Here is a 12,220-nt window from a genome sequence, read left to right on the forward strand (position 1 = left end):
AAATTTGGCACAGGACCATAATTTGTATAGACATTTGATGTATTTTTACACATTTTTTCAGAAGCTAGAGAAAGAAAATCCAGTCATGTTTGGTCACGGTAGAGTGAGAATGAGTTAATAGGGAAGCTAGCTTAAAATAATTTCTGTCAAAGAAGGGGGATCCTGGGGGAAAGAAATTACTTTTGATTCAAGCTGAGAAATGAAGTAAATCCCCTATTTTTAAGCAAGATGATGAAGTGACAATTCTGAGAACCAACACTAAATATGTACCTTCAGGGATGACCACCCAATTAATTCCATTCTTGCTGACATTTATCATCACATTAGAAACTTCTTAATGTACATTAGTGCAGCAAAAATGGTTTCCATGAGAATGAAAGATAAAGGGTATTTATCTCCTATACCCACAAAGAAGCAAAATGTTATTTCAGGGCTTTGTAGAAATATAATCATGATGTGCTGAACTAAGTAAACTAGTGTAGTGGAGATACTCCACAATCGTCCTCACTCGATTAACTCATGAATTTTTAGGCCTAAAAGATATCTATTAAAGCCAATGAGTATCATAAAGCTAAAATTATCTACCACGCCAGAAAAGGACCAGCCCAAAATTTCTTTTAAAAAATTAACTATTGCATCACCTTATCATGTACAAAGGACCTTAAATTCCTTAATGTTGCTTTCCCTGAAATAGACATATATCAGAGAAAATAAGATTTGCTAGCATTGTGCTGATTTTCATTCCTGGAGAACTTTCCAGAAACATTAACCAATTTAATGTCCTTCTGAAATAGTTATTTGTGATAGAGAATAAAACTTATGCAAATCACTGTTTTTCTAAGCCCACAAAGTCAGCCAGCAAAAAATTAGAAATAGTCAAGGCTTTTAGAATCTGACAGCCCATCAGTATTTTAGGATGATATTAAAAATGACATAGGAGTTTTTCAAATAGCAACCCAGCCTTTGCTACACACCCAAATGAACAACGTCATTTTGAAACTGAACAATTAACTTGGCAGCATCTCCAATACAGAAGAGTCTCTGAGAAGACCCAGAAGTTTCACAGAAATACTTGTAAGAGCCTTGCATTTTCCACAAGTTGGAAAAAAAAAGAGTTTGGATTGATCTGAAGTAGATCTGAAAGGGCAGGATGATATTCACAGATCTGTGACTACCATACTATATGCAGATGCTCATTGGGATATTGGAAACCATTTGCTGAAGTCATTGGATTTGAGAAGCTAGTTTTAGAACCCTAAAGGTGAAATTACTATTGAATTATTTAGGTTGGGAATGAAGTAGGATAGACTAAACAATACTATGATGAGAGGAGAGAACCAAGGGCAGTGGAGCAGATGGCTTTAAACCAGTTATCTGTCATTTCCAAAGAAGTTCTAAAGCTTTCTGCTCTCTTCCTTTGTGCTTTTGATTGGCATCAGGGATGGGTAAGGGAGTGATTCAGCTTTAGGCCTACTCCTGGAGTCAAAGTTTTCACTAACTGTGTGGGTGCGTGTTATAGGAAGGTTTGAATGGCAGAAGGCAGGAATGGCTAGATGGAAATCATGGCTAAGAGGGAAAGGCAGTAATCCCAGTTTAAGGCAAGGGATGGTATGGAACGTAGAGTGTCTAGAGGCCAGAATAGAGAAGGGAGTTGGAAGGAAAAATAACAAGAGACCCAGAGAGCATAAAAAGAGCCAGCCAAAAATCTGGAGGCCAGAATATAAGACAGGCTTAAAAAGTGGGCCATTCAAAAAAGGTGGGCATGGAAGCCAGGCTTCCAGCTATGATGTACGAGAAGGTCAACAAATCCTTTCCACAAAAAAATCACTTGGACAAAGTTGTTAACAAACAACCATTTTAGGGCTCTGGGAATTGATCAAAGGCAAACAGCAAATTGAAAAAAAAAAAAAAGGTTTAATTTAGGAAAAACTGCTAGAGCTGGAAGTAAGTAGAACAGAAGTCTATAGCCTAGCCGGGCACTGCTCCCATCCCTCCCAGCTCAGTCTATGAGAACTTTTCTCAGGATAGGGCTGACTGAACAATCAGCAGCTTTTTGCCACAGGGGGTGGACTCAATTAGGAGTGGAGGTGAAAACTTGCAGCTATGTCAGCTCAAACTGTTGAACTTGTTAAAAAATAAATGAAGACAACCCATAGCTTTGATAGCCTGAAATTATAATTCCCATTGGGGAGAGCAATGGACCAGCCAGAAATTTAAAAGTAAGATCCTGGAACTAAGAGTCGTAGAAGGGTGAGATAAGCTCGCCACATATCCCTGGCTGACTGGGAAACCAGGAACATATAGAGGGGACAGCAGAGAGTGTCCAGTGGGAAGTAAAATCTAAGGCAGGCTGTAACTTTGAATGCACTCCCAACTCCTACCACAGACCAACTGGCAGAGGGTAAAAGCCCTACAGGCTAGAAGTGTTTGAATAAAGCTCAGTCCTGATCCCCTGAGCACTAAACTATGCAGATACAGGGACAAACTCTAGGAAGTGAGGCTAATACAGTGGTTCTCAATCTGTGGGTCGCCAACCTGTGGGTCATGACCCCTTTGGGGGTTTGCTGGGGTCCAACCCCAGCAGGTCCAGGGGTTCCCAAAGGCGTAGACGGAGTCGGCGAAGAAGGAAGGACACGGAGACAGTGTTCAGTTGATCAGCAGCCTAGCCAGGATCTCCAGCCAGGATCTCCAGCCAAGTTCTGGTCTGGATCTCCAGAGAGGTTCTGCTTAGGATCTCCAGCCAGGTTCTGTGTCCATGTTCTCTTGCTAGGTTCTCCAGGTTCTCCAGCCAGGTTCTGTAGCCATGTTCCCTCGCTAGGTTCTTCAGCCAGGTTCTGTCCAGGTTCTCCAGCCAGGTTCAGTCACCAGGTTCTAGTCAGGTTCTCTTGCCAATTTCTGTAGTCAGGTTCAGTCCAGGATCTTTTGCCATGTTCTCTCTGTCTCTAGGTTCTATGTAGGTTCTGTCTTCTTCGTTCTGTCTTCTGAGTTCTGTCTTATTACATCTGTATTTATACCAGTTGATTCCAATCCTATCAATCTCTATTCCAAAGGTTAGGGCGTTTCTTATCTCCATTCCAGGGAGTAAAGATTATGTAGCTTAAGCATGATTGTTCATAGTTAAAGTGATTAATTACCCGCCTGGCACTTAGTTAAGAGGTTTTATTCCCTCCCTAACTTCAGGGGAAAATCCCTACCTGGGGAAACAACCTTTCTCAGAGACCTTGGTTAAAACACATAGTGCCAAGAAGGTGAGCAAACATATTTAAGAACAGTATGCCATATATGCCAGGTCCCTTGAAACAGCAAGCATGGACCGGCTCCCGGCAGGGGTTGAACAACCCTTTCACAGGGGTTGCCTAAGACCATCTGAAAACACATACATAATTACATATTGTTTTTGTGATTAATCACTATGCTTTAATTATGTTCAATTTGTAACAATGAAAATACATCCTGCATATCAGATATTTACATTACAATTCATAACAGTAGCAAAATTACAGTTATAAAGTAGCAATGAAAATAATTTTATGGTTGGGGGTCACCACATGAGGTATTAAAGGGTCGCGGCATTAGGAAGGTTAAGAACCACTGGGCTAATAAATAAAATTAAAAAGAATTTAAAAAATAAGCAGAGACATCTACAGCTGCATACTATAGAGGACACAGATTCTGTAGTGTAAGTCCAGGAACATTACTTTTTAAAAAGTCTCAGAAATATCAGAACCCACATTTGCTAGAATATATTAAATGTCATTTTCACACTTTCAACAATGAAGATTAAAAAAAAAATAAAATGTCATTTTCAACATGACAAAAATATGCTATGCAAAGAAAAAGTATAAAGCCAAATAAAAAGCAATCAATAAAAACTGACTCTAAATGAGCCCAGTTGTTGGGTTTAGCAGACAAAAACTTGAAAGAAGCCATTATAAATTAATTCAAAGAAATAAAATAAGCTATAGTCAAAGACTTAATGGAAAATATGATGATAATGATTCAATAAATAAAGAATCACAACAGAGAAACAAACTATAAAAGGCATCCATATGGAAAGAAAAGTCCAATAATCAAAATGAAAAATGTGTTAGATGAGTCAACAGCAAATCTGAGACTATGCAAGAAGGAATCAGTGAATTTGAAGCTAGAGCAATAGAAATGATCCAATCTGGAGAACAGAGAGATAAACACATTGGAGAAGTGGACCTTAGCAGATCAGAGTCACAAGTGCTAGCAAGAATGAACAAAAAGTCATCTAAACCTGAACAGAAGAACGTCTCAATTGTAAGCCTCTTATTCATTTGTAAAATGGGGATAATAAGTAGTACCTAGACCTCACAGAATTGACAAGAGGATAAAATGAATTAAAACATGTGCAGCACTTCCTGGCATACTATAAGCACATAATTGTTACCTGCTGTCATCATCATCATCACACACATTTTGTTAGGGGGAAAATATCAAGGCTAGCCCTAGCCCAAAAGTTCCTAAGGAAACTTTCTTATCTTCAGGGACAGTACCTATAGGCAGCTGAAGAGAAGGGGGATAAATCATAACTACTATTGGAAGGAGATAACAGAGCTATCAGTTCTGTGGCACTCATTATCTCATCAAATGTCCTCTAGTTACTTACTAATTATACAATTACTTCTACATTTGTAATCATACTTTATGTTTTTAATATTTGTTCTTTGAGGTCTTTAAAAGTTTCTACCTGAATGTGACATTCAGAAATTTATTTCATATATATATGAAATATATATACATATATTCATATATATTCATATATGTATAATATTCACATATATATTCATATATATATAATATAATATAACATACATATAACAAGATCTAGAAATGCTTTAAATGCTGGCATCCTGATAAACCCTAATAAGCCTTATTTTGATATGTGTTGATGCTAGGAGTGAAGGAGCCATAATTGAACTGAACAAGTGATTCATATAATAGCAGAAATAAGAGTTGCCAAAACATGACACAGATTTTGCCAAAGCAAGATAACTGGCAAGCCAGTTACTCTGACTTGAGGGAAATTACAAAGTCTGGTCCAAAGAGACTCCTTTTCCCACCAACATTATTTATCTATTTCACTTTTACTCACTCTGTTTTTGGAACAGCTTTTCTCAGCCAGAAGAAATCAGACTGTGCTAAATACTTGCGAGTTTGCAGGACGTTGCCAAAGTAGTCAGATTCTGAAAACTTGATCTGAATAAAACAAACCATAAGGATCATTGTTCTAAGTGCAGATAAGAAATGGCTCTGAAAAAAAAGACTTCAGTGCACAAATGAGTGATCAACAGAGAAGCTGCCCTCTTCACAGCCTCTCAGTCATCATCAGTTAACAAAGTATTCACAAAGCCATGAAAATTTCATCTCAGTGATTTTCTTTTAAAATAAAAAGCACAAAAATCAATATGGTCATTTCTGGATCACAGAACGAAAAAAAAAAGAACAAGACAAGCTGCAATAATTCACAATGTGTTTCCTTTGCTTTATAATTGAAAAATCTATTTTAACCCTTACAGAACATATTATCGTAGGTTTGAAATTTCTTGGCCCACATGATTCTTTGAACTTTTCTAAAATGTGTACCTTATTTATTTGTCACATAGGTTCTTCTAATAACATTCAGTTTTGTCAACTCAAACCTCATTTAGCTTATAGATGACTGTTTTAGTCAAATGTTCAATCTAATTTACTGTATTCGACATTTGCTCATGAAGGAAAAAAAATGAAAGCTATTCAGAGACTTATTTTCCACCACAAGCACAATTGAGTCACAAGGACAGTTTAATTATTAATAGAATTTATCTATTAACACCCAAAAATGTACTGGTCACCAAAAATTAATGCAATTACAGAGGCAAGTCATAGATTACAGCTTGCATAGAAAAACAAGAAGTTGTTGGCTCACAACAATGTTGTCTAATAAAATAGGGAAACAGACATAATTGATTCTTGAGTTCCCTTTTCTTTTTTGGAAGAAAAATGGCAGTTTCAATTCCATAGGCACTCTCTACATAAAATTAGCAGTATTTAGCTAAAACATTGTAAATAATATCTGTGTAAAAGTAAAAGCTATGGTTTTAATGATCTCTAATGCTTTGGTCTTAAAATATAATATTGTATCAAATAAAACAAGAAAAATATACATTGTAATAAGCAAATAACTAAGAGTAATTAAATCCTTATTAGTTGTTATATTTTGTAAATTTAAACCATGAAACTCTTTTATAGGTAAAAATTAAAGTGCAGCAAGTGAATGTACAGAAAACCCACGGGGATTACAGTACAGATATGAATGTATATTTACAACTTCATGATTATAGACTTGACAGCGGCCTATTTGTTGGCCAATATCTGGCTTACGTTTATCTCTACCCTAACATATAGTGGGTACCCATTATGTCTGTAGAGTAACTTGTTAGTGATTCAGCTTAGTCTTTTCAGGGGACCAGGCCAAAATAGAAAGAAAGGAGTAAAATAACTAAAAGCACAGGTAGGAAAGGCAGTAATGAAAATACCAAATTCTGGCATCCTTGGTGTTCTACTTGACCAACAAGTTATAAAGAAATGACTTTAAATTGTCCCTCCATCAATCATCTTATGGGGGTAGCTGATAAATAAATAAATTGTGGTAAAATCACATAATGGAAAACAATACGGCAGTTTAAGCAAATGGTCTGTATGCATGAATATGAAATCATGTGAAAAGCAATGTTGAGTAAGACAAGTTATATGTATGAAAGAATTTAAAATTTTATAACATGTAAAACAATAATGCATGTTGCTTATAGATATGAACCTATCTTTAGCAAAAGCATAAAGAAATGCATGGGAATGATAAACACTGAATTCAAAATAGTGTTTATACCTAGGGAAGAGGAAGGCAGGGGAGAAGGACATTAGGTCAATGACAAGTGCACAATTTCCAATATAGCTGTTTTATTCATTTAAAATATGTGTGTGCATGTATAAAAATATGGCAATATGTTTAATGTTTGTTAATGCTATTTGTTCAAAATATGATTTTACATACTTTCCCAATGTTTGCGATTCTTCATATTAAAAGGAAATCTTATAATCAATTGTATTTTAAGGTAGGTATTTGTACTCAGCCTCAGAAGAAACAGAGTAAGTGCCTTCTTTTAGGAAGCAACCTCATCTAATAATCCTAATGCATTCCCAGTTTACAAATTGTGTCCACTATTCAACCCTTAGCTTTTTTCCATTTTGTTCCCAAGAGAGTTCTGCCAGAAGTCTCAGAATATGACTGTAACAGAAAATTCAGATACATTCTTGGGTTCAGAACAATTTCCAGGAAATTCTCCCAAAGGAATTTCTGTCAAAAATATTAACTTTTTGCGCTGGCTGGGTGGGTCAGTTGGTTAGAGCTACATCCTGTGCACCAAAGGGTCACCGGTTCAATTCCTGGTCAGGGCACATGCCCAGGTTGTGGGTGCATATGGGAGGCAACTGATGGATATTTCTCTCCCACATTGATGTTTCTCTCTCTCTCTCTCCCCCCTCTCTAAAAAAATAAATAAAAACATATTTTTAAAAAAATGTTAGCATTTTTGGTAATATCAGTGGAGTCAGTTGTTACTTTTAGAAGAGTTTGCTATTTGTCAGATTATACTGTTCATCTGAGAGAAAAAAACTTGACGTTCGGGTTGTTCTACAGATATCGAAAGAAAAACCAACCAAATGTTTCCTAAAGAAGAGTCCTATGGCTAAAAATACTTTTAAGTAAATAAGGTCTTACCACATCCATGAAAATAACCATGAGGACCAAAACTCAGAAGTAAATAATTACAATTTGTCAACAGCTTATCATCTATGTTTAGAAGAACAATTTAAAATCTGTTTTATGAAATGCATAGTATTTGCTGTTTCTTAGCCTGGTTTAGTTGATCTATTCCATTTATTTAATGGAAGTTACAGGTGATAAGAGACAAATTTTACTTTTTCCTGTGAGACAGGTTAAGTGTGGGGGTAGGAAGGGGTCAGCCGCAGTTATTACCTTGTGATAGATGGGACACAGTTAGAGAAATTACACAACTTGGCAAAGCTATACGGTCCAAATCATTAGGTTCCTACTTCAATGTTATTTTCATTAGTCTTACTAAGAAAACCAGTGATTTAACAGAAGGAGTACAGGGAAGAAGGAGGAAAAGGTGAGAATTACGGTAAGAGAAGCACTGACTAAATAAATCATGGTACAGTTTAGTTTACTTAAAATAGACAGCTGTTAAAATAATGGTAATGAAGGCTACAGAAGACAAGGACAAAATGATAAAGGTCAGTACACAAAATTATATATAAACATCAATTACAGCTATAAAAATAGAAAGAAAGAAGACACTAAAATGGAATTACGTATTAGTATGTCCGAGCACCAATATCACAGGTACTATCACATGCCTTTTCTCTATTTCCAAAATTTCCACCATGTGAGAATACTTTAATAATTTCAAATATTTTAACAGGCCCTTGAGTAAACAACTATGCAACTCAGCAGCCACTGGGAAAGTTCCACTTGTAGAGATAGCAACAGAAATGAATGCACATGAATATTTTAAAACCACTTGTAATCTTCAAAAAATGTTTAAACTCTGCAAGGGACAATTGTTGGCTGAACAGCCTCTTGTCCTTTTAGTTACTGGTGAAAATCTAAGTCAAGTTGGTAATGACTTTTAATCAATTCCATTGCCTGACTTTTCAATTGAGCGACCTTTGCAAAATTAATTGGGGCTCTTCTGTCCTTTCCTAAGAATAGCTATCCAGATCATAAAATTTAGGGGAATCTAAATTTCTCACCAAATGCCACAGACTAAACAGAATAAAGCTAATCCCCCCACCAAAGGCAAAGAACATGTAATAAGGGCAGAGCACATGTGTTCAGCTTCTCTGCAGAATCACTAAGTACATGTTGATTAAACACTACATAAGTCAATAGAAGTATAGATTCTAGAATACTTTCTGTTTATGTTAAATCCATTTAAAGAGACTCAGAGATATATCCAAATATGTATAAGAAAGATTTTATGTTAGGCACACAAAGAACTTTCTGAATACTTAATGCATCCAGATTTTTTATTTAAGTTTTCCCTTATTTAAATAGGAAAGTAATATGCAAGATTGTTTTTAGATGGCTTTGTCCATAAGTAGTGTGAGTGTGTGTGCATGTGTGTACACACCTACATTCAAACTGTTTAACAACCTACATATACGGTACACTGCGGAAGATGCAGTTCCCACAAGCAGCCACATAAAGGTGACGTAGCAGTAGGTAGCACACCAAACAGGAGCTAGATGGCACCAGATGCCCTGTTGCCACCACCAGGGGTAAAGGGAAGTCTTGGTCTGCTCTGGCCAGTGGAGCACTCTAGATGAAAGCCAGGGCGTGGGAGTTACAGAGGGCTGGCTGGAAGGTTGGTGGATATCCCCTTTCAATGCCCACTCCTGGCTCTCCAGGGCCATGGTGGCCAGAGATCACTTGGGAGGGCTGAGGGCAATGTTTTATTTTGGTCTTCTACTAAATAGTACAGAGGTATTTCAATGTTTTAACAACCTGTCTTTCTGGAGCATTCCACCTAAATATTACCTCACTCTTGCATAGTGGCAGTAGCACTATCATTTATATACACATAAAACACACAACACATATAAATAGTTATACATTATTATTCACACACACACACTATAAATATATATATATATATATATATATATATATATATATATATATTCCACTGGCCAGAGCAGACCAAGACCCACTAGAGAATATTATGTGGGTTCACATAATACCTATACATCTCTATATGTATATTTATGTTTATGTATATACTAGAGGCCCATTGTACAAAGAGATTCGTGCAATACGCCTTCCTTCCCCTGGCTGCTGGCACCAGTTTTCTTCCGGCACCTGGGACCCAGGCCTTCACTCCAGCCGCAGCAGAGAAGGCAAGCCTCTTCAGTCTTCAGTCGTCTTCAGTCTTCAGTGTCTTCAGTCTTCGTTCCACACCTGCATATGCAAATTAACCGCCATCTTTGTTGGGTTAATTTGCATGCTCATCCTGATTGGCTGGTGGGCATAGCAGAATGATACCAATTTGCATGTTTCTCTTTTATAAGTGTAGACTAGAGGCCCGGAGCACAAAAATTTGTGCACTCAGCGGGGAGAAGGGTTCACTTAGCCCGGCCTGTGCCCTCTCGCAGTCTGGGACCCCTAGGGAGATAACGACCTGCTGGCTTAGGCCTGCTCCCGGGTGGCAGAGGGCAGGCCCAATCCCTAGGTGCAGCCCCTGGTCGGGCTCAGAGCAGGGCCGATTGGGGAGTTGGGGCGCCTTCCCCTGTCATGCACAGAGCAGGGCGGATCGAGAGGTTGCGATGCCACCTGCAGTCACGCTCAGGCTAGGGCCAATTGGGAGGTTGGGGCACCGCCCCCTGTCACACTCAAGGCAGGGTCGATGGGGAGGTTGCGGCGCCACCCCCTGTCACGCACAGAGCAGGGCCAATCAGGGTTGGGGCGCTGCGCCCTGTCACTCACAGATCAGGGCCCATCAGGGGGGTTGGGGCTCCGTACCCTGTCATGCACAGAGCAGGGCCCATCAGGGGTTTGGGGAGCTCCCCCCGGTCACGCACAGAGCAGGGCCCATCAGGGGGTTGAGGAGCTCCCCCGTCACTCACAGAGTAGGGCCGATAGGGGAGTTGGGGCACCGCCCCCTGTCACACACAGAGCAGGGTGGATCAGGGGTTTGGGGCGCCGCGCCCTGTCACACTCAGGGCAGGGCCAATGGGGAGGTTATGGCTCTACCCCGTCACACACAGAGCAGGGCCCGTGGGGGGCGGTTGGGGCACCACCCTCTATCACCCACAGAGCAGGGCCAATCAGGGGGTTGGGGCGCCGCCACTGTCACACACAGAGCCGCAGGGTGATCAAGGCATTGGGGATCTCCCCCCTATCAGGCACAGAGCAGGGCTGATCAGGGGGTTGAGGCGCCTTCCTCTGTCATGAACAGAGCAGGGCGGATAGGGAGGTTGTGGCCCCGCCCCCTGTCACACACAGAGCCACAGGGCAATCAGGGGGTTTGGGCGCTGCCCCCTGTCACTCTGATCCCGGTGCTGGGAGGCATATTACCCTTTTACTATATAGGATAGAGGCCTGGTGCATGGGTAGGGGCTGGCTGGTTTGCCCTGAAGGGTGTCCTGAATCAGGGTCCCCACTGGGGTGCCTGGCCAGCCTGGATGAGGGGATGATGGCTGTTTGCAGCTGGTCACACACCCTTCAGGGTGGGGGTCTCCACTGGGATGCCTGACCAGTCTGGGTGAGGGGCTGAGGGCTGTTTTCAGGCTGGCGGGTGACTGAAGCTCCCAACCGCTCCTATTTTCTTTTTTTTTTTTTTATTCTGGGCCAGCTTTAGCTCTGAGGCTTGGCTCCAGCTCTTAGGCCTCGAATGCTGAAAGCAGGTATCTGGTTTGTTTGGGTTCTATAATCGAAACACTGTTTCAACTCCAGCTCTGAGATCCCAGCTGGCTGAAAGCAGGTTTCTGGGGTTTTGTTTAGCTTCTATATTTGTAACAATGTTTCAAACTGCAAGCTCAGAGGCTGGCAAGGCAGGCGGGGAACGTTGGAGTCCTCCGTCACTGAAGCAAGCAAGCCTCATGTTCGCTTTAAGCTGCCTGGCTGCCGGCCGCCATGTTGGCTGGCAGTTAATTTGCATATTGCCTTGATTAGCCAATGGGAAGGGTAGTAGAGGTATGGCTAATTACCATGTTTCTCTTTTATTAGATAGGAGGATGTATCATTCACCAGAAACATTGATCTTTTCTGAAAATTTACCCATATCCAGCCCTGGCTGGTGTGGCTCAGTTGGTTGGCATTATCCTGTACAGTACACCAAAAGGTTACTGGTTCAATTCCCGTTTAGGGCCCATGCCCAGGTTGAGGGCTTGATCCCTAGTAAGGGGCGTGTAGGAGGCAGCTGATCAATGTTTTGCTCTCACATCTGTGTTTCTCTCTCTTTCCCTTCCTCTCTCTCTAAAAATCAGTTGAAAAATGTATTTTTTTGTAAGTTACCCATGTCCAAATCTCCTAAGTAAATGGATGTCAGCTGTGATTCTGACTTTAGTCCCTACTACAATTCTCTGCTGGCTTTCACAAGAATGAGTAAAGTGCCGAATGGTGTCGATTACTTAC

The 12,220-nt window shown here is 40.0% G+C and overlaps 1 protein-coding gene across 1 annotated transcript in view; it reads right to left on the reverse strand.

Moving 5' to 3' along the window:
• Positions 1-12,220, reverse strand: part of PHEX (phosphate regulating endopeptidase homolog X-linked) — a 200,880-nt gene that overhangs the window by 54,463 nt on the left and 134,197 nt on the right. The window contains exon 14 of the mRNA XM_036305892.1: positions 5,120-5,223. Coding sequence (XP_036161785.1) covers positions 5,120-5,223 — 104 coding nt within the window. The remainder of the gene's footprint in view (positions 1-5,119; positions 5,224-12,220) is intronic.

This window comes from Myotis myotis, unplaced genomic scaffold (assembly GCF_014108235.1).
Source record: "Myotis myotis isolate mMyoMyo1 unplaced genomic scaffold, mMyoMyo1.p scaffold_m19_p_4, whole genome shotgun sequence".
NCBI classification, from domain to species: domain Eukaryota; kingdom Metazoa; phylum Chordata; class Mammalia; order Chiroptera; family Vespertilionidae; genus Myotis; species Myotis myotis.